This window comes from Gopherus evgoodei, chromosome 1 (assembly GCF_007399415.2).
Source record: "Gopherus evgoodei ecotype Sinaloan lineage chromosome 1, rGopEvg1_v1.p, whole genome shotgun sequence".
Classification (NCBI taxonomy): Eukaryota; Metazoa; Chordata; order Testudines; family Testudinidae; genus Gopherus; species Gopherus evgoodei.
This window is the reverse complement of record NC_044322.1, coordinates 46,961,989-46,985,405: the sequence shown is the minus strand read 5'-3', so window position 1 is coordinate 46,985,405 and position 23,417 is coordinate 46,961,989. Positions and strand designations below refer to the sequence as shown.

At 39.7% G+C, this 23,417-nt stretch overlaps 1 protein-coding gene across 1 annotated transcript in view; it reads right to left on the bottom strand.

The window, feature by feature from the left end:
* NBEA (neurobeachin) overlaps window positions 1-23,417 on the bottom strand; it is an 853,790-nt gene that overhangs the window by 599,470 nt on the left and 230,903 nt on the right. Inside the window, 3 exon segments of the mRNA XM_030563353.1 lie at window positions 5,322-5,490; window positions 5,959-6,111; window positions 15,632-15,740. Of these exon segments, the coding sequence (XP_030419213.1) occupies window positions 5,322-5,490; window positions 5,959-6,111; window positions 15,632-15,740 (431 nt within the window).

Below are 23,417 nucleotides of genomic sequence, written 5' to 3'. Positions count from 1 at the left end.
AAGCTTAGGCACTCAGCACTGTGCTTGGTGGCAAACAGGTCTATCATTTCCATTGATGGAATAGTGAGCTGGTGATGGATTTCAGCAATAACCACTCTGATTCTTGACAGATTGTCTGCTTAGGAAATCTATCAAGATGTTCTTGGCTCCCAGAAGGTGGAGAGCTATCTGGATTATGCCATGCAGCTAGCAACAGCTCCATAGTTTGATTGCCTCCTTGAAGAGGGAGAAAAACATGGCACTCCCTTGCTTATAAGGCATATTGCTGAGGTACTGTTTGTCTGTATCTACTCTACAGAATGTTATAAGATCAGAAAGAATGCCTTGCATGTGAGCCTGAAGACTCTGAGCTCCAAGACTTTTATGTGCAGTTTCATGTCCTCTGGGATTCATGTTCCTGTATCTGCTGGGTGGTCCAGATGGGGTCCCCAGACTCATCTGTGACTTTTGTACTGGATAGCAATGGGGTCATGAATGACACTCCTTTTGAGCATTGTCTGGATGCAGCCACCAGGTTGGTACTGAAAGGGCAAAATACCACATTAAAATAGTGCTCAGCTGATGCTCTGTGGGGGAGTATACTTACCTGACCCAGAGTTGTAGGGACCTCAGGCAAACTCTGGCAAGCAGCATCACATAGGTACATTGAACATATGCCCTAACAACATGAAGCAAGTATGTACTGTTATCGCTGGATACAATACCATAGTGTTCAGTTATGACTGAAGTGCAAGCAATCTGTCCTGTGGTAAGACAGCCCTTGCTGTTGTGAAATTTATCCTGGCCCCCAGGAACTGTGATGGAGTAAGTGACTATTTCTTGTTTTTCATATAAATATATCAAGAGGGCATAAGAATGGCCATACTGGGTCAGACCAATGATCCATCTAAACCAGTATCCTGTCTGTTGACAATGCCAATGCCAGATCTTTAACAGGGAATAAACAGAACAGACAATTATCAAGTGATCAATACCCTGTCATTTGGCAGTCAGAAGCTTGGGGACTCCCAGAGCATGGGGTAACATCCCTGATCATCTTGACTAACAGCTATTGGTGGACTCATTCTCCATGAACTTATTTAATCCTGTTTTGAACCTAGTTATACTTTTGGCCTTCACAACATCGCCTGCCAATGAATTCTACAGACTGACTGTGCATTGTGTGAAGTAATAATTCCTTCTGTTTGTTTTAATGCTGCTGCCTATTAATTTTCTTGGGTGACCCCAGGTTCCTGTGTTATGTGTAGGAGAAAATAACGCTTCCTTATTCACTTTCTCCACAGCATTCATGATTTTATAGACCTCTGTCATATCTCCCCTCAGTCATCTTTTTTCCAAGATGAACAGTCTGGGTCTTTTTAATCTCTCCTCACATGGAAGACGTTCCATACCACCTTAATCATTTTTGTTACCCTTTTCTGCACCTTTCCAATTCTAATATATCTTTTTGAGATGCTGTGACCAGAACTGAACACAGTATTCATGGTATGGGCATAACATAAATTTATATAGTAGCATTGTGGTATGTACTGTCTTTTTTCTAGCCCTTTCCTAATTGTTAGCTTTTTTGACTGCCATTGCACATTGAGGGGCTGTTTTCAGAGAACTATCCACAATGACTCCAAGATCTCTTTCTTTAGTGTAACAGCTAATTGAGACCCCCATCATGTTTATATATACTTGCGATGTTTTCCACTGTGCATTACTTTGAATTTATCAGCACTGAATTTCTTTTACTATTTTGTTCCCCAGTCACCAAGGGGTGTCTCAAAACTGGATAATTCCCCACAGTCTGCTTTGGACTTAATCTTGACTAATTTTGTATCATCTGCAAACATTGTCACTGTTTACCTCTTTTTCCAGATAATTTATGAGTATGTTGAATAGCACTGGTCCCAGTACTGGTCCATTGGAAACCCCCTTATTTAGCTCTTTCCACTGTGAAAACTGACCATTTGTTCCTACTCTTTGTTTCCTAGCTTTTAATCACTTCCTGATCCATGAGATAACCTTTCCTCTTATGCCATGACTGCTTATATTGTTTAACAACTTTGGTGAGGGACCTTGTTGTTTTGTGAAAGTCCAAGTATACTATACACACTGGATCACCTTTGTCCACGTCTGTTGAACCCTCGAAGAATTCTAATAGATTTGGGAGGCATAATGTCCCTTTAAAAAAGCCAGGTACTGAAGTTAGACTTAGTGGCCTGGAATTGCCAAGACCGCCTCTGGAGCCTTTTTAATAAAAAAAATTGGCATTATGTTAGCGATCTTTCAGTCATCTGGAACAGAGGCCAATTTTAGTGATAGTTTATATACCACAGTTAGTAGTTCTGCAATTTCATATCTGAGTTCCTTCAGAAATCTTCAATCAATACAATGTGGTCCTGGTGAATTGTTACTGTTTAATTTAGTTTCCAAAACCTCCTGTACTGACTCCTCAATTTTGGACAGCTCCTCAGGTTTGTCACCTAAAAAGAATGGCTTGGGGTGGGAGTCTCCCATCTTCTGCATAGAAGACCAATGCAAAGAATTCATTTAGCTTCTTTGCAATGGTTTTGTCTTCCTGAATGCTGAGCTTTTAACACAATGAGAATATGGAATTTTTTTTTTTTAAAGGAGGTGAGCTATGTTATCTCTCTTTAAATTTTTCAACTTTAAAATAACTGTGTAATAGCCAGTAAGTACATTTTTGCTTAGAACTATATACTAAAAGATACTTTAATTAAAATTTGGTGAATTAGAGAAGCGTGATAAGAACACAAAGAAAGAATGCTACAATTCAACAGCTGTTATAGGAATTATCTTCTGCCTTTACTGTTTCCTCTGAGATATAAATCCAAGACTACACACCAAAAGGAATTTTTTTTTAAAGAAAATCATTAAAATAATTATTAAAGCTTTTGTTAAACTTTAACACAATGCCTTGAAAGAAGTGGATAAATGGAATAGCTAATATGGACTGAAGTAATTCCAGTGTAAAAGATTAATCAGATCCATCCAAGTATTTCTATATTTTTTCAAATTGTGATCAATTAAGCAATTTTTAAAACTGTACATAAAATTGAAAAATTTAGAAATTCTTGCACTCCTTTTCAGTATTTCATAAGCTATTTTAATTTTAAACTGAAAATTAGGTATACTTGCACTTCTAAGGTCTCATAAAACTTCCAACATTTTCACTAGCAGACAGGCTTTAAAGGCATCAACATTATAGTGTTACTAATTTGCATCCGATTACCTCTCATTACTTGCATTGGAAAGGCTGAGGTTTATTAGCATCTTGATACTGATGGAAATACAATACCAGATGCAAATATTGTAGCTCTCTGCAAATAACGAAATACTGTTAAGTGTCCCATAGCTTTGAACTCTAAATTGCTAAGAAATCTACATACTGAAAGCAACCGCGTATTATCTGAGCTTGACTGGCATATCTGAAAACCCCATGACAGAGTCTGCAATTTGAAACAAATTCAAGAAAGTTAGGTACATTATGGAGAGTTGTCATGTGAGTATGAAGTGGATTTTCTGAAGAGGAAAAAACCCTTTTATATCAAATTTAAAGCCCTGAATTAATTTGACACATTTTCAGACCACAGTTTTGGCCTTATTGGCATTATGATTTTTGGAATCTAGCACCCTCAATGGATGGTGTTCCACAAATAGCAACATTGGACTCTGTAGTCTAGACAAAGATCAGTCTGAGGTTTGTTTGATTGGTTGGTTGGTTTTACCACACAGTCATCTCACAGGCTCAGAACAGAGTAAGATGATTTATGACAATAATTCCTGAACCTGGCATACTCTGCAGCCTCTGCCCCTCTGGTACTGCCAAGGTTTTACATCCCAAGGACCTGACTGAGAGACACAGGAGGCACCTCTATGGGTGCATCATAGTTTCCAAACTGTAAAGTTACTGAAGTTTCCACTTGGTCTTATGCTTAAAGCAAGACAAAAGTGGGAATTCACTGAGGTGGGTATCTATGGAAAAGCTATTTCTGTACTTAATCACCAGTTACCAGATGTAGTTTTCATCATTTACTATGATATACACTTCTCATACACTTTAATGGAAAACGTAAGCACAAAGAAGTCATTTGCCGTTTTTTATAATTTTATCATAGACAGAAAACTAAGTATCTTGTAGTGGAATGAGCAGAGGGCTGGGAACAAGGAAATCCTGAGGTGTAATCTCAGCTCTGGTAGTGACTCCTTTTGAGATCCTCTGCCTCCTCACTTCAAAAGTGGAGATACCTCTCTATAGCATGCTCTATCCCTGCAATTGCATTATTATTCATAAACATAAGAAATGGAAAAAACATATGCCAAACGTCTCCCTGACAATTTATGGTTATTCCAAACTATTCATATTTTCCCTTAATTTCTGTATTCTCAAGCTAAAAAATGTCAGTATGATACTATTATAGCACAGAAATAAAATTTCTCTTAAGTTTTCAGCTTGTCAGCAGGATAGGAAAGATCAGATGATGAGGAGGATATTAGTAAGCTTCCAGTGGCTCTCGGAGACTTTGAGCCAAAAGTTTGCTTTACATAAGAGTAGTCCATTAAATGCAATAGGAGTACTGCAGTACCTAAAACCTGCACATATACTATACATGCAATTTAGCCTCTCATATATTATTGCGATTTTTACATTTGATTACTTATTGAGCTAAAAACCTGCATGTAACTAAATGCTGTTAAATTACAGTAGAGAGAAAATATTACTGAGTTTAAAACACAGCATTAGAGATCTTGGAGACAAAAATCAGAGCTGTACATGAAGTTTTAAGGGTCACCTTGACAGTAGTCCATCACTACGCAAAAGTCAAATCTTGTGTAGTGAAGGTTCCTTTTGCCTATAAGACAGGCACCATGAAATGTGCGTTTTCTGAGAGTACTGTAAAATTATTACAAACTGCAGCAAATCAGAAGAGGTATTATAGAAATACAGAACTACAGAATTATCTTGTGAAGAATGACAAGTTAATAAAAATCAGAAAATCAAAAATTTCTGTTTTTTTTTTTAAAAACGTACCACAGGTATCTATGAAGACATCTAAAAACTGATTATTTTCAAAAGTACCCCAAAAGAGATGCATAAAATGCAATAAAACATCATTTAATATTTCATAAAAGTAAGTATTTATGTACTATTAAAGCTGTCAGCCAGTCTCACACATTGGCATCTATTATCAACTTTCGTCTAACTGCTACACAAACTCTCACATGCTTCCACTGCTATTATCATTCATTCATTATCAGAAAGTTGTATAATCAGTTTGTTATAAAATTGAATTGTACTGTATTGTACTTACCTAGTCCTTTAGGAGTAATGCCACTGCTATCAGCAGGATTAACTACCCAGTAGTAGTATTTCAGTGTGTGCATTAGCTGTAATACTGTTCCTACTCTGCGTATGGTGGTGTAGATAGTAGCAGTGCCAATAAATTCAGCAGACAGATAGGTATACAGTGAAAGTTGCACCTAAAGAATAAAATTATAGCCCACAAATATAAAGTTAAATCTTATTTTCATATTAAATAGAGACGTTAACAGTAAGTGAATTAAAATTATTATAAAATGAGTGATTTTTCACCCCAACGGCTCATATTTTGGCTACTTAAAGTATGATTTTTCAGATTTTGCATTTCGTTTTCATTTATACAGTCTTAAGCCACCATGCATGAAAAAAATGGCAGGTTGATTACTATTGGGGATGAATAATCATTTCTATCATATTTCTCAACAGAGAAGATGAACAATTAAAAACTCAGTATACATGTTAGATGTAAAACTGCAAATTACAGGATTTTTTGCCTTTGGTTTAAAATTACAAATATTTAATACTGCATTTAAAAAAAGTAAGCTGCATTAATTACCATAGGTAAAGGAAAACTTGTGTGTCACTTTATAGTACAAGAAGCAACAAACACATTTACGCTGTACACATACCTTTGCAGGGGTATGTATCCAAATAGCAGGATTAAAAAGGATGTGATCACACAGTTGCTTCAGTAAAGGTGCGCCATGTGACAATCCATCCAGATATTTTGCAAAAGACAAAAATTGCTCCAGAACTGCCCTGGTTATATGAACTCTAGATGACTGAACAAAGAAAAAAAATCAGAAAAAATGTAAACTCTGTCTTAATACACTTTCTTCTTTTAGAGTAAGGCTGGAAGATTGCATGAAATTTGAACTGGGGCAGTATTTACTAAGCACGAGTAAAAATGTTACATTCTTATTCTTAAAGACAAGAATAAAATCAGACAAATACATATACATTCTATAACTCATACTATTGGTCTTTCTCACAGAGAACTATTTTTTGGTCCATACAGTTTTCCAGTTCAAAAGATGAACATTGTGTTCACTAACAATTCATCTCAGTAATGGTCAAGATTTAAATGCTCCTTTTTGCTTACTGATAAGGTGTCTGAATCTTATTAACTTCAACATTTGCTTTGAAACTATGCTCAAATATCTGCAGCTAAGATTATTTTTTCCTGTTTTCTCCATTTTATTTTCCTCCATAGTCAGTCTTCCACTCTTTGCAGTGTCGTGCCTTGTTAATTCCTTTTGAAGTCTTCAGCATCTCTTCAGTGCTGTGAACTACTTAAATATTTTATGGTGGAACATTTTTTTTTCCAAGTCAATAGGTGTCTCAATACAACTGAGCAAGCAGGCTTTTGTTTTTCAACGTATAGAGTAGTTTGAGGTTTGATTTTTTTTCTTACTATCTTTTTATTTAAAGAATCCTTCAGTTTCATAGCATACAGTATAAAATCATGGATGAAGTGCTGTTTTCTCACTTAAAGTGATATGACATTAGATCCATTTTACATGTTTGTTTCTTTTTTGTTTTTTTAGTAAAAAAGAGAAACCAATAGCATTGAGCAGCAACACAATGCCATTATAAAGGTATCATTTATTTTTAATGTTCTATGTCTATTAACTGAGAAAATATGGTACATTACTTAACAAGTAAAAGATTTTTTTTCTAATTGTCAATGCTGCAACTCAGCCTGAGATCTGAACTTAAGATAGGTTCTTTCTTCATTTGTATTATCATAGCACCTAGCAGTAGGTCTACAAAGCATTATGGAGCAAGACTCTGGAGCTCAGGCTCTGAAGACTAGGAAGTAGAGTGGGCTTCAGAGCCTGAGATGCAATTTCAAAACTCTGTCTATATAACTATTTTTTTTTTTTTAGAGTGCTAGCACAAGCTCACTAGCCCCAGTCTATCAACCCAGACTTGGAGGCTTGCTTCAAAATGTTGTGTAAAAATACCTTAGGAGGCCTAGTCATGGACCATGACGGCATTGTGATAGACACTGTACAAACACAAAAAAAATGGTCCCTGCCCAAAAGAGCTTACAATCTAGGTATAACACAAAAGATAAGAGAGAGAGAGAGACACAGACAGACAGACAATGGAGTATAAAGGAAACAATCAGACAATACTGGTGATAGGCAGTGGTCACAGCACACCAGCAGCCTAACGGTTGTAAATTATTTTGTAGACATTATGGCAAATTAGAGTTTTGAATGTAGATAATCCGGTAGCTTTGTGCATGTTTATGGGGAGCTACTCCAAAGCATAAGGGGTAGCATGGGAGGAAGCATGAAGGTGTTTGAAAATTTAACAAGTGGGCTATAGGGGCTGGCATCATGCATGGACCAGTTGGAGGCAAGAGTCAACCTCTTGATCACAAATCATGTGGTAGGCAGAGTGGGAATAATGCATCACCACCAGTAAAACCATTTTGCAACTGACACATAGATAAGAGCTCATTTGATGCACAAGTCAGAAAATAGTCTCTCTCCATTCATTTCTCTATTCTATTCAGTCATATGCACATAATTGTACAGAACTCTACAGTAAGAATAGTGAGGCTAGATATGAAAAAAAATAATAATTCTTCTCCTATAGCTGCAAGTTTGACAGGAGCATTTATCAGGGAAGTAAGAGAGGCGGTTACTGTTACTTATCTGTAACTGGAGGTTCTTCAAGATGTGTGATCCCTATTTGGATTCTAAACGTGAGTGCACATGTGCGCAATGTGCTGGCTCTGGAAGGTTTCATAGAGTCCATTAACCCGCATGTGTCACGCATCGCCTTGTACTTCCGTCTGAGGTTATAATAGGCCATGTGGGTTGACGCCTCTCCATTGCCCCTCTTACTGCTGAATATTCCGGTGTGGAGCAGAGGAGACATTGGAATCCAAATAGGGACCACACATCTTGAAGAACCTCCAGCTACAGGTAAGTAATCTCCTCTTCTCCTTCAAATGATGGTCCCTATATTGATTCCAAATGTGGGTGAGTGGCAAGCAGTGATCAGCATGGAGGGTGGGTGTGGGAATGTGGGTGAAAGTACTGAGTGCAATACAGCTTGGCCTACTCCTGCGTCTGCTGCTGTTGCGTGGGCGATGGTGTAATGTGAGGTGAAAATGTGCACAGGTGACATGGCTGCTTGAGCCTAGGTAGAGTGTGCCATGACATCATCAGGTTGCCTCATGTTGCTGAATGTGTAGCATTCCTGGATGCACCCAGAGACCCATTTGGAAATGAGTTGTGAGGAGACAGTGTGGCCCTTGCATCATTTGGCAATTGCTAACTAAGAACTATGATGATGTTTGGAAGTCAAGGGTTTGTTGCAGACATCAAGGGAGTGGAGGAGTCTGTCCACAATTGAGGTGTAGGGTTTAAGGTAGAAAACTGAGGTGTACACACTGATTGAGGTGGAACTTGGACACCACCTTAGGAAGTAATTTAGGGTACAGATGCAAAGACACTTTGTCTTTGTGGAATATAGACATGGGCGCTCAGCCATCATGGCCACTAATTCACTGACCCATCTAGCCAAGGTAATGGCCAGTGAGAAGATTACCTTCATGGAGAAATATGAAAGGGAGGACATCACCAGGAGTTCAAAGGGTGGGGTTTTCTGAGAGCAGCGAGAACAAGATTAAGGTCCCACAAGGCTGTGAGTTTTTGTATTGATGGGAAGGTGTGGAACAGGCCTTTTAGGTACAGACTGTGGTAGGGTGTGTAAACACAGAAATGCCATCCATTGGGCTGAGGAAGGCACTGAATGCCACCAGCTGGACACATATGGAGTTGAGGGCTAGGCCCGAAATCTTGAGTTCAAGAAGACAGTCCAGGACAATAGGTATGGATATCGTCGTGAGTGGGTATTGCTGACTGTGTGCCCAGGAGGTGAAGCGCTTTCATTTCACTTGGTAGCAGGCTCTGGTGGATGTTCTTCTGCTTTGGGTAAGGATACAATGCATTGGGGTGGAGCAGGCCCTGCCAGAGCTTGAGCTCCATCCAAAAACAAAGCTGTGACGTGAAGAGGGCTAGAATGCCAGAGCTGCCCCTGGTCTTGAATAAGAAGATCCGGCTGTGTGGAGAGGCAGAGTGATGTGCAGGCAGACCAGTTCTGGAGGTCCATGAACCAGCACTGTCATGGCCAAAATGGGGCTGTGAGTATCACCCTTGCTCGATCCTGATGAATCTTGCAGGAGGCTTGCAGGAGGAGGGAAAGGAAAAGATTGTCATCCTGTGAGTTCTCCCACCACCCCTCTGGAGCAATAGAAGGCAAGTTTGCAGTTCTCACAGATGGCAAAAAGGTCCAAACATGAGGTGCCCCACTCATGGAAGTGGTATTGGAATGTGGTGTTGTGCAATTCCCATCCATGGTTCATATAGAGCATCCTGCTGAACATGTCGGCGAGGGAGTTTGGGTGCCCAGGAGGTATGTGGCTTACAGCGTGACTGGTGTTGATGCACCAGATCCATAGGCAGATGGACTCTGAACAAAGAGAAGAGACCTGGCACCTCTCTGTTTGCTGATGTCAATCACTGCTGCAATGTTGTTGGAGAGTAATTGGATGAGCTTGGCTTGGACAAGGGGGAGGAATGCATGGCAGGCAAGCCAGACAGCCCTCATCTATAGAACATTTATGTGCATCTTGGCCTATCAAGGCATCCACAGTCCCTGTGCCATGTAACAGGCAGGTGAGCTTCCCAACCTGTGAGAGAGGCATCTGTTATCATGTCTTGTGGTATGGGAGGGGTGAAGTGGACACCTATCAGGACTTTGAAGGGTCAGTCCACCAGGTGAAGGATGTCAACACCTGCTGTGTGATCAGGACTTATCTACCTGCTCTGTGTTTGGTTGCTAGATGAAGAGGAGCCAGAGTTGCAGGCAACGCATGGGAAGGTAAGTGTGGTGTCACTAAGGGCACATACTGCCATGTGGCCAAGAAGAGAAAGAGTGGCAGAATGTGACCTGGGGCTTGTGGTGCAGATCTGCGATTAGGGTCATGAGGGTGGCAAAGCAGTCCGTTGGCAGGAAGGCTTGTGCGGCAACAGAGTCCAGCCATGCTCCAATGAAGGCAATGGTCTGTGTATGTATGAGAACTGATTTCTCCATGTTGATACAAATGCCAAGAGATGCAAGGAGAGCATGGATGGTGGAGAGGAGGGTTTGATGGGAGCATTCAACAAGGAGTCAGTCATCCAGGTAAGGGAAGATGGAGTAGCCAAGATGGTACATGCGTGCAACTATGACAGAGGAGACTTTGGTGAAGTCTCATGGAGCCATCACTATGCCAAAAGGTACGACCCTGAACTGGTAGTGGCTGGGTTCAACTTGGAATCAGAAACTTTCAATGGGTTGAGTGAATATCTATGTGAAAACAGGCATCTTCCATGTTGAGATCCATGAACCAGGCTTTGCGGGGGAAGGGATGGGATAAATCGCCTCATTTGGGGAGGAAGAGGCATCATTCCACCTCTCCTTCCTTCTTCATATACACCAATGGGATGAGTGATAGGAAGCCATGGACAGAGAGGGGCAGGTCCAGTTGGAGTGGCAGGGTGGCAACTGAGCCAACAATAAGAGTCTCCAGGCACCAGAGGACTGTATATCACGGCTCTGCAGTGGGGTCATAAGCCGAGGGGTGAGGAGGTCATTGCCGTGAGTCTGGACTGTAGTGGGGGGGACTGGGAGAATAAGGGTTCTGGTTCTGAGAAACCTTCAGACTTGAAGGGTGGGAATGGTGGAGCCATCAGTACCATTGGGGGCTCCAGTAGAAGCAGTAAGGGTTCATCCACTGAAGAAGCAAGGATGGAGAAGCCTGGGGGTCCCAAAAGCAGGGGGGAGCCCAGGTAAGTGAGAAGCAGCTCTTTAGCAGACAACAGTGGGGTCATGCAGCCAGGAGTGCAAAGGACAATGCCAAGGGTCCAGCTGGTGTAGATGACACTGGCAGTGCAGGGATCAAAGCCGGCATTTCACCAGCAGGTCTTATTTGTGCTTCTCCTTACACTCCATCCAGAGCAGCTTAGGAGCTGGGGCAGCCAGGTACAGGAGGGAAAGGGAGGCAATGCTGTATTTGTGGACATTCCGGGAGGCAATGCTGTATTTGTGGACATTCCTGGATGGGCACCTGCCCTTATACCCATGGCCATGATTCTCAGTCTCATGGCGGGACTTGTTCAACATCATTGGTAACGTTGAATCTGGCACCCGAGAAGTGAAGGGGGGGTGGAGGGGGAAGAGAGGGTCACTTGCTGTCCTGTAAGGCACATTTAGACCTAAACTATGGCAAGGCCTTCTGTTTTACACATAAGGGAATAATGAAGCATTTCCAGATAATGAAATTAAACATTTGTATTGTAATAATTTTATAAATGAACTAGAAAGTGAAAATCTGCCTTGAACCAAGGCTGTAGATTGTTGAGCTACAATGCATAGCCACTAGAAAGCTCATTTTACTTTTATTTGCTTGTAACCGTTTTGTCTTTATCCCTCCTACTTGAAGTCACTTAAAACCTCTCTTTTGTTAATGAGCTTGTTTTGTTTTTTATTGAAATGACTGAACTCCAGCTGAGACAACAAGCTGCTGTGTTTTTGTCTCTTTAAAGGAGCAACAAACTTTATTTATTCTTTGAGTGTTCAAGAAGAGGGCTGGACACTTCAGGGAAGACAGTCTTGGGGAAATTCAGGACTCAAAGTGTGTTGGGGTCACTTGGCTAGCAGTAACCCAGGGTGGTGGATATCAGAGTTGGGCTCTTGTGCTGTAGGCAAGCTGCTGGGTCAGAGTGATGAACAGGGTTATACAGCACAGAGACACTCAGGGAACTGCAGCATGCTTGTCTGCTATCCACAGCTACAGAGTATGTAAGGCACACAGGGTTACAGGGTAGGCAGTGACAATCTCTTACTGGCCGGATTGCACCTCAAATTGTGACAGCTAGGTAATACATTTCACCTAAATTTATCTGGTTGAAACCATGTAGGGAGTCTCCTAGTATCACCCTCAATCAGCTAAATTGCTGTAAAAAGTGTTAACCTACATCTACACTTAGGAAATGGTTCTGGCTAGATTGAGGTTATCTAGACCAAACCTGACCTCTTTTACTAATCTACACCATGGTGATGGGCAGCAATATAAAACCCCTAACATTGTTCAGGAATATTAACATTGATCTTTACTTCTCCCAAGTCCCTTTCTCCCATTGGCATGTATTATAAAAAGAACATGAATGTACAGAAGAATCCAAAAGCAAGGCATTCTGATGTATGTCATTTTTTACTTGTATGCATAAACATTAACCATAGATATTAAAGCTCTATTGATCTGACAGAACTGTAACTCTGAACTTTGCAATTAAATCTCAAACTTTACATTGTGACAACTGCTTGACAATCACCCAAGCCTCTCAAATGAAAATATATTTTTTTAAAAATCAAAATTGAAGACCACTTCACCCTCAAAACAAAACCATACCAAAACCAAACAGTTTTCCAAACCTCTTTCATGTAAAACAAGTGGAGGAAAAAAACCCAGAAGAATCCAACTGTTCTATTATTGAAATTCCATGATGGACATTGATTACAGAATAATATAAAAATGACAGACCTGAAGGTGAGTATTTGATCATTCATTAGAGTGTTTGCAAATTGCCAAAAGTATTTTAGACTAAGTTTAAGTTTTCAAATTTATAAAAAGATACATTATAAAGGAACACATTATGTTCAAAATTAGATTTTTAATTAAGATTAGAATATTAAAATAGAACAAGAAAATACAGAACAGCTAATTGTATTTTTAACAAGAATTATGGTACAGTCTTTTAGAATTAAAAAAAAGCTTTTTAATCCCTCTATTCCTTTTCAAATAGAAAAATCCTAATTAAATTTAAATCTCCAAATAATGAAGATTAAATCAGGGACGAATTGGGCTTTATATGATGGCTGGTATGTTCATTTGGAATTTGTGACCTAATATTAGTTTTCTGGAAGGAATAATTTGTCAGAGCATCCTTTCCTATCACTGACCAATAAGGAGAAAAATGGTGAAAAGTCTTGATGGTGGATCTCACAAGTCCTGGCAAGTAGGGAAAGGGGGGATAAATTAAAAAAAATGCTTGCTCTGGGGGACTGACACTTTTCATACACCTTGTGTCGTGTGTGTTTTGGAGTATCCTTTAAACACTTTCAGAAACATATTGCACACTCGTAGGCCTAGATCATCATAATTAAAATAAAAGTAACTTCCAAAGGGACTAGATAAATTGAGTTTTATCTTCCTTCCAGAGGCTTCCCAGTGTTTTATGAACCTTGCACAGCCTTCCACAGTACAGAAGCCATCTGGCAAGGAAAGCAACTGAATTATGAATAAAATGCTCTTAGAGAAGTGTCTTCATAAACTTAATCACTTAATGATTTGCAAATGCCTTGAAACATGAGGATTTGTAGTCAGTCTTTAAAAAAAAAAAAGTGTTATCCTATCTAAAATAAATGGTGTATGTGGCCATTCTGGCATTGACAGCACTATCACAGATGTTTGTCAGCTCAACTCATGCAGCTGGTCAAACTTGATCTGATGCTCAGAATGGAAAAGGTGGTAGAAATTATACCCTTATATATCAGTCATTGCCTTCTTTGAATTTCAGGTTGGAACTCACCTCTCCTATGGTGATAAACCATTTTTGCTGGTCCACCCTCAGAAAACAATGGAACCAGTAAATTTTCATGAGGCTTTATGTGAAAATACTGTTACATTAAGAGACCCACATTTATGATTTAATGGAATTTTATAAAACATTTTGTTCCCAACTATCAATGAAGTTTCCTAAGTTTCCTCTTTCACACCTTCATCATAGGTCATCTAAGTTTACAGTAACTGGAATAGGCAGCAGAGTGACTAGAGTGCTAGTGGTTCCAAGTCTAGGGCTCATTAAAGTGTTTTTAAAGTCTTTTGCCTTGGCAGCACAAGGAAAGGAACATTTATTTTGCTTCACAATAGCATCTACTAAGTTTCAGTCAGTGATTTTGTTTCAAGTGGTGGACAGCTTGGCTATTCTAAACTGTCTCCACTTGACTGCTGATACAAATACCTTCTATTATGAGGAAAATTACTCTGACGACTACATTTCAAGAATTTGGTCTGAACTATCTGGCACCATGGGAGCAAGATAAGTTCTGGAGGGAACAAATACTACATCTCTGCTTGGAGGTGTTGGGATCATTTGTTCCAACAGCATGGGTTTGGATGATATGTTCTTCTTGGTTGACAACTACTTGTAGATCAGTACTAGGTCTATTACTGGTAGAGAAGTCCATCCCTTCCCGAGTCAAGGAGGCAGCTGGTGGAGCACATTTGACAAGAACTCCTCAGGTTTCAGATTCACTACTCATCCAATCATAAATAACCCAAGCTTAGTGAACTTCAGGACATGATGCAAGACTCATTTGTTTTTCCTAGATATGAAGAAATGGGAAGACTTTGGAAGGAGACTGCTCTTGATGGTAGCCCATTTATTATTGTTTTGTTAATTAATGGTTGAAGGGACATTACAGCATTCATCTATTCAAAACTGTATATTTAAGGAATTTTCATGGGTGCCTAGAATAAGAGAGAGTTACTCCTTTTGATGTTGATTTTACGTATGAATAAAATGAAATTATAAAAATAAACAAAAACTGGAGGAACATTTAAAGCAGGGGTCGGAAACCTCTGGCATGTGGCTCACCAGGGTAAGCACCCTGGCGGGCCAGGTCAGTTTGTTTACCTGCCATGTCGGCAGGTTCGGCCTATCGCAGCTCCCACTGGCTGCGGTTCGCCATCCCAGGCCAATGGGGGTGGCAGGGAGCCGTGGCCAGCACATCCCGCTCCCGCGCTGCTTCACGCCGCCCCCATTGGCTTGGGACAGCGAACCACGTGCTTATCCTGGCGAGCTGCATGCCAGAGGTTGCCGACCCTGTTTTAAAGAGTGCCCCACTATGTTTAAACTTGGCTTTCCAGTTCTACACAGGATTTGAGCGGTAAGACTTATCTGATCTTAAAGGGAAGTTACTAATAAATATGAGGAAAGAGAAAAGGGATCTCTGAACATTAGTATATGACATGAACTATCAGGCTGAAAAAGAAGAAAAGCACTCTGTAAACAGCATATAAAATAATTCAAAATTACAGAACTTCCTAGATACTTACTAGCACAGAGAACTAAAAGACTAGTAGCACAAAAAATACATGACTGAAAATACTGTATTCAGCTAGGTTTTCAGAATGATAGTATTAATACTAAGAATAATATTAATATTACTTACCTTTTCAAGGAGGTAGCCAATGACTAAAAAGCCTTTTCCACCCAGCATTTGTTCTTGCATGGCTACTGAACTCTTAAGAAGTTCGACCAGGAAAGCCAAAAGGGTGGCACTGCATGTAAAGTACAGGCATTAATCAAATTAAAAATGTTCTAAAAGCAATCTTTTGTGTTTTCACTAGTTACCAGTTATTAAGTGAGAAGAAACAAAAATAAAGTTCACTTTAAGCCTAAGTATGAGACTAGAAATTTCACATTTTATATTGAATAGTTTTCAGTCAATTATTCACATATTACATTACTTTTGTGATCATATTCAAAGTAGGAGTGATGATCATCTACGTCAACTCTCCTACTTTGGCCAGGACTGTCCCAGGTTTTAAACAACTCCTTCCAGAACTTGCTATCAAAGTCTTGGGCAGTTGGATGAGGCAGGAAATGAGGAGTGAGATCCAGCTGACAGATCTAGATCGGTGTAGACGAGGGCTGTCTCAGCAATTTTTTTAAACTTCAAAATCAAGAGAATCTTGTAAATTTCAGACCAAACTTGTGGCCACTCTACAACATCACTCCAGTCTCAATGGTTACTACTAAAGCTGATATGATATGCAGGCAATATTATCCAGAACATAGCACAATGGAGCTGCGGTGTTGAGTGTTTCCTTCATACTTCCTTCCCAACAACCCTGAGGACACAGTCCAGGCATCAATATCTGGCCACACAACATGGTCCAATGTGCACCTTAGTATGGACTAAAGATCAGTTTCACCTGTCGGGAAAAGTGTAAAGAAGAGACCAGTCCAGGAGAATCAAGGAAACCAGCCTCCAGGCCAGTAGTGCTTAGCCCCTCTCTGTGAATAAGGTGCTTAGCTGGGATGGAGACACAAAAAAAGGGGTCACAAAAGGAACAGAAGAAAAGATGGAGAGACTACAGAAGACAGACTTGCCAAAACAAAGGTGAAAATATATATTGTGAGGACCTGGGGTGATAGACAAACGGATGTGTGAGAAACCAATTAATTGAGCGGGAGAAAAAAAAATCAATTAAAGCTGGGTCAGAGCAATGTAGCAAGGAAAATTAATGCATTAATAAGGTGGAGTCAGAGGAAGAGAAAGAAATGCATTCACCTGTTGTTCAGAAGTACACAGAAGGGGAAAAATAGGAACTCATGGCAGAGATTAAAAAGAGGAGCACATTTTTTTCATGGGATGATTTTTTAAATAAGCCAGGGAGCTGCTGGATTGTTGCAAATGAACTATATAGTGTACCAAAGGCAGGGGCCTTAAATATAGCCCTTCTAAAACGAAAGTAACAAAAATTCATTCAAATTTAGAGGCAAATATCTATTTGTTCCCATATATTTAGTTTGTTATACAAATTCTCCCTGAAAAATTAATCTGTGTATTGGCAACTGTGGAAGAATGAATTAAAGAAAGTATCAACCTTACACTTTACAAATTTAAATTTTACTTAAAGAATCTAACTAAAGGTTCTACTGCTCCTCAAACACAACTTATTTCGGAAAACATTTTGAGACCAGGTAATCCATGTCAGCAACAAAAAAATTATCAGCATGAGGAGGGAAACAGGAAGCAGTATTCCTGGTGAGCAGCGCTGAGGTGAAAGTATACAGTGTAGTCAGAATGCATGCTGTGAACAGGATATAGTGTCTCGTCTCGCTTTAGTATTGTACAATAATCAGTATAAAACCACACACAGTATCCTCTACAAATTATCAGCAGTAAAGAACACAGATATCCAATTACAGTACTCAAAAGCTTTTAATCAAATCAATCTGTCAAACTGTCATTGATTTCAAATTAGGTAAAATTAATCAGCTTTATTTTTTATCCTGATAGAAAAGCACTGTATTTTATTAAGTATATCTATAGTGAACATCTTTACTCTTTAGCAGCTCAGGAGAGGCAAACTGTGTCTTACAAAAAACTGACATATACAACATTTCAGATTGACATATATTTAGAAATATAATTGTTTAAACTAGTCAGAACCTAATATGCCAATCCTGCACAGATTTTATACCTGTACTTAATACAAATGCACTGTGAATAGTCCCCTTTTCTTCAACAGGACTGCTCACCATGCGTGTAAAGTTAAGGAAAAGCATAAATCATTGTGAGCTTAAGCCCTAGAATTTTAATCATGAATAGGATTGATATAAAAATCAGAAATTATTATTAGAAATTATAATGGTTGATGGACTATTTAATATGGAGGTAAACTAGGACTCAGAACACCTGGGTTTTCCCCAGTTTTGCCGGTGGCCTACTATGTGTCCCTGGGCAAGTTACTTCACCTCTCTGTGCCTCTAACCATTTGTTCATCTTGTCTATTTTGATTGTAAGATCACTGATAAAGAATTACTCTTACTATATAGTCATACTGTCTTTAGAACAATGAGGCCCCAGTCTCGTATGAGGCCTCTGGACACTACTATAATGTAATATAGTACAGTTGTAATATATATGACAACTACCACCACAATAAACACATGATATTTTATGGGGAAAAGCCATTAGTACCATATAAAATATAAATCAAATCTTTGAGAGAACATGTTAATGGACTGCTGCAAACCTAAAATAATTAAAATTACAAGTACCAGAGAAATTAGAGGTTAAATAGAGCCATCTCACATTCACCTAAAGATATAACCATGAAGAAGTTTGGGGCACATTCTGTATAAGACACAACAGAGTTGACTACCTTTAGCCTCACTTAAACATAACTAGAGAAAAAATGGTTTATGTATATTACCAAACAGAACACAGAGCTATTAAGGAGCGTCTAACACGTCAAATGATATAAGAAAGATCTGTAAAGTCACTTCACAAATAGTTGTTTTTAAACTGCCATTGCACATATAGTATAGAAATTAAATGATTAAAGGAAAGGACAGAAAAATTATATGCTTGGCCTGAGTTTGTTGTGGAAGTATTGTATACACATTTCAGTCATTGGCTTGGAAAAGGGACAGACTACATTAATTCATATTTTGTACAGGAGTGGTTATTTAAATAAAAGAGGACAGACAGGCCTTTCCTCTTTTATACACTGTACATTATCTAACATGTATGTTTTATACTATGGAAAGTTTTATCTGGCTACCTGAAGGACCTAACTAATACTCAAATGTGAAAGTCATTTCCTTTCAACCCCCCGTAAGTTCCACTTTAACACTTATTGAGACTGACTTCCCAACCAAGCATAGATAGTACTAAAATGAACAAGTAATCACTCTCTCTGACACTGAATTATAAGGGCCTTGTTTGAGAAGATATCTTCTCATCAGGAGGATTAGGCCCCTAGTTTTTAATACTGTATAATTCTAGAGCTAGTCAAACTAACAGTTAATTGTATTAAGTCGGCCATTCAAAATATTAGGAAATATAGCTATAGTTGAAGCCTTTAACACATAAAATTTATTTTATCAGCAGAACCATGAAGCCAAAAAGAAGCTTTAAAAATGGTTACTGTTAACATAATGGAAGTAATATTGTTTAGAAGGCCATCTTCCAAGATGAACATTTTTCAAACAGAATTTAACAAACTTACCAGTAACTAAAATGCATCGGATTGCCGCAGGGCTGACATTAAACTTGTAAAATTCTGTGTACTGCTATACAAAATTTCTCTCCATTCTCGCCTATTTCCAACTCCCCTACATACAAAGGCAAATATAAAGGATACTTCAGTCCATTCCTACATCTCCTCTATACCATGTCCCATCTAGAACACATCAGGTTGCCTGCACAACAGCTAAAATATATGATACATACAATGGCAAGTATGCATGTAAACTAATACTGAATAAAACAGAAAGTGAGTTTTCTGATGAAAAAATGTGTTGATCTCAGGACATCAGAATATGCTTTCAGCAATATTTTTCAATCCACAGCAGGAAATTGCCACACTTTTCAATGGATGATGCTACATCTCGTATTCTAGAATTAGCAAATAATGGAGATAACAGTCTCTGGGAGATTATATGTACTTTATCATGATAAATACCTGGAACTGGTTATATGAATAATCTAGTACAAAAACTTTTTTTTTTCCACAAATGTACCAACAAGTGTACTCTTGGAAGGGGTAAGAAAGCTTCTAATCAGAAAGGTGGAGATATTTATCAGAAAATATGTGCGCTATGGGAATAACTTATGGGCTCAACAGAGAGACAAAGAAATCCTTTGTATTTGCACTTGTGCCTAAATTACACAGAAAAAATAGCCAACAACAATTTGTTTTGTCATATGCATAATAAAGTCAGTCACAGTAATTATCTAACTTCTCTATAAACTGATTTCCTTCATTCAGAAACATGATTTAATATGAATCCCTATTATGGTAAATCATCTCCTCTTGAAATGTTACCAAAAAGCTACTTAGCAATGCCACCTTAAACAGAAGAATGATAGTTTTACCGCTTACAGTCATTAAAAAACAGATTTTGGATAATGGGTTTCATAATTCCAGAATGTGATAATCCTCATTCTTAAAAAAAAACAAAAAAAGCATTAACTTTTGCTCGTGACATGTAATGCAATCAAAATAGCTTCTTGTATAGTTCCTTCAAGTTGCATATTCAAACCCCAAAACATTTTCAAGTATAAAGACAATTCATTTGTAACGTTTGAAGATCCCAGACATATGGTCTATACTGAATGAATCAATGAACAATAGGCAACTTTCTTTAACAAACTCTAAAATGAACGTTTCCCCCTTTGTGAGCAATTTATTATTGCTTTATGGATCTAAAACATTTGATTAACAGGAGAACTTGCTCCTAAATGGGCTGAAATTTCACTATGTCCCTTACAGACCAGATCACCTAACAGACATATGATGTATCCATATCAAACAACAAACGCTTCAATAGAAATCTGGGGAGGCGTAGAGGGAGGGTTTGTAATACAACAACAACACCACCACCACCACATTGCAGAGATAAACCTGGCACAGTCTGTATTAGTGAGGGAGAATTCTAAGTCTACACATCAACCATAGATGGTAAAAGAAACTTTGGTCATTGTTGTTTTCTGAGACTCTATGAAAATTGATTTTATAACAGCTTGAGAGGGTGAGCCATTGATTCAAAATAAAAAATATCCCTTAATAGAGGAAAGAGTCACATTGTGCCTAAATTCTTCTATTTTCCCCCCTGCCTATCAGCATTTCCTCCATAAATTCAAAGCTACCTAACTGTCCCCTGGAACTGTACATTATTTACAGGCAGTTGGATGTAAGAAAATTATAGAAGTGAGGTTTGATGGAAACAGTAGGAAGTGCTGTTGCAAAAGTCTCACAGTCTCCACTAACAGTATGACATGTACATTGAGCAGATGTGAAAGGATGGAACACTGCAACATTCTATATCTGGTTAACTTTGGAGAGGATTCATTAAAAACTGATACTATTCAGATTTTCATAATTCCCAAAGAGGAAACAAAAGCATCAATTGATCTATTGTATCAAAAGTCGTTAATATATTCACTAGTATTTGCTAGACATAAAGAGAGAAAATTAACAGAAAAGAAAAATATATATAGTCCTACACCCAAAAGCTGTGTTCAGTTTTGACAAAGAAATTTACTAAACTACCCGGAGTTAACTTTTCCAATCCACTGACAAATATGATATTGATGAAGGTCTGTGATTTAAGGATAATTATAAAGAAGGTAACAAACTGGTAAAAGTCTGTAACATCTGTAACATTTTTCAACAAGAGTTATTGCTGTTGGGAAAGGGTTAAATGAGTTCTGCTGACTCACCACTTAATCTGCTTCACTTTAGAAGTAGTCATGCCAGAGGGAGAAGGTTTAAACTGATCTTCATTATCTTATTGTTCATTTCTTCGTTAATAAGATCAAACACAGGAAGAGGCCTTGTTTGGACCTTACTTACTGTGTTGATTGTGTTTGTAGTGCAGGTTGGGAAAATTACCTACTTACAGAGTGCAAAATAGAATTGTATTAGGACTCTAAAGCTGAAGTAATCCTGCTGTGCATATTTGGAAGCATCCCTTTGTTCAGCTAATTAAATAGACTTGTTCAGATTTAATCATGCCTTCTAAAACATGTCAGTCATAAAACTGGAAGGGCCCCAATGCTTCCCATTATTACTCAATGGTGGAGCAATGGAGACATTCTGGGCTGTGCTTGTGTTCAGATGAGATCTTAACCAGGAGCAACGGTGGCTCCGCCCTCCCAGTCCCTGCGAGGGCAGCAGTCAGGCTGCCTTCAGTGGCTTGCCTGTGGGAGGTCCGTCGGTCCCGCGGATTCTGTGGTAATTTGGCAGTGGGTACGCTGAAGCTGCGGGACCGGCAGACCTCCTGCAGGCATACCGCCGAATCCGCGGGACCAGGGACCTTCCGCAGGTGCGCCGCCGAAGGCAGCCTGACTGCTGTGCTTGGGGTGGCAAAAAAGCTAGAGCTGCCCCTGACCAGGAGCAACTACCTAGGTTAGTCTCCATATGCTCCTCCTGGTTTTTTAAGTTCCCTGTCCCCCTTCTACTTGCCTTCAATGTGTGTGGAGGAAAGGAGGGAAGGAGAATGCTTCTTCCTCTTTCCCTTTCCATCCTCTTCCCCTTTTCTTGTGCTGCAGACTAGGGAGAACGGTATCACATTCTGGATCCAGCCATCAAAAAAAGACAGTTACTCACCTTTGTAACTGTTGTTCTTTGAGATATGTTGCTCATATCCATTCCAGTTAGGTGTGTGCGTGCTGCGTGCACGTTCGTCGGAAGATATTTACCCTAACAACTCCCCGGTGGGTCGGCTGGGTCGCCCCCTGGAGTGGCTCCACCATGGCGCCAGATATATACCTCTGCTGACCCGACTGCTCCTCAGTTCCTTCTTGCCGGTTACTCCGACAGTGGGGAAGGAGGGCGGGTTTGGAATGGATGTGAGCAACACATCTCAAAGAACAACAATTACAAAGGTGAGTAACTGTCTTTTCTTCTTCGAGTGCTTGCTCATATCCATTCCAGTTAGGTGATTCCAAAGCCTTACCTAGGCGGTGGGGTCGGAGTGATGTTGCAGAGTGTAACACCGCGGAGCCAAAAGTTGCATCATCCCTGGACTGCTGAACCAGGGCACAGTGAGAGGCAAAGGTATGGACCGAGGACCAGGTAGCTGCGTGACATATCTCGTGGATGGGCCTGTGAGCCAGGAAAACAGCAGATGAGGCTTGAGCCCTGGTAGAGTGTGCCGTGAGGTGGCTCGACGGAACATGAGCCAAGTCATAACAGGCGCGGATGCACGATGTCACCCAGGATGAAATCCTCTGTGAGGAAACAGGTAGGTCCTTCATATGCTCTGCCACCGTGACAAAGAGTTGGAGGGTTCTGCGGAAGGGCTTTGTCCGCTCGATATAAAAAGCGAGTGCTCTACGGACGTCTAGGGAGTGCGGCTGTTGCTCCCTGCACGATGAATGTGGCTTCGGGAAGGAAGATCTCCTGGTTAACATGGAAGGCTGATACCACTTTGGGGAGAAAGACCGGGTGTGGTCGCAACTGCACTTGTCCTTGTGGAACACAGTATATGGAGGGTCCACCGTGAGAGCCTAGAGCTCGGAAACTCATCTTGCCGATGTGATGGCCACAAGGAAAGTGGTTTTCCAGGACAGAAAGAGAAGGGAGCAAGTTGCTAATGGCTCGAATGGGGCCGACATAAGTCTGGTGAGAACCAGGTTGAGGTCCCAGGTTGGGGCAGAGTGGCGTACCTGGGGGTAGAGGCGCTCCAAGCCCTTGAGGAATCTGGATACCATA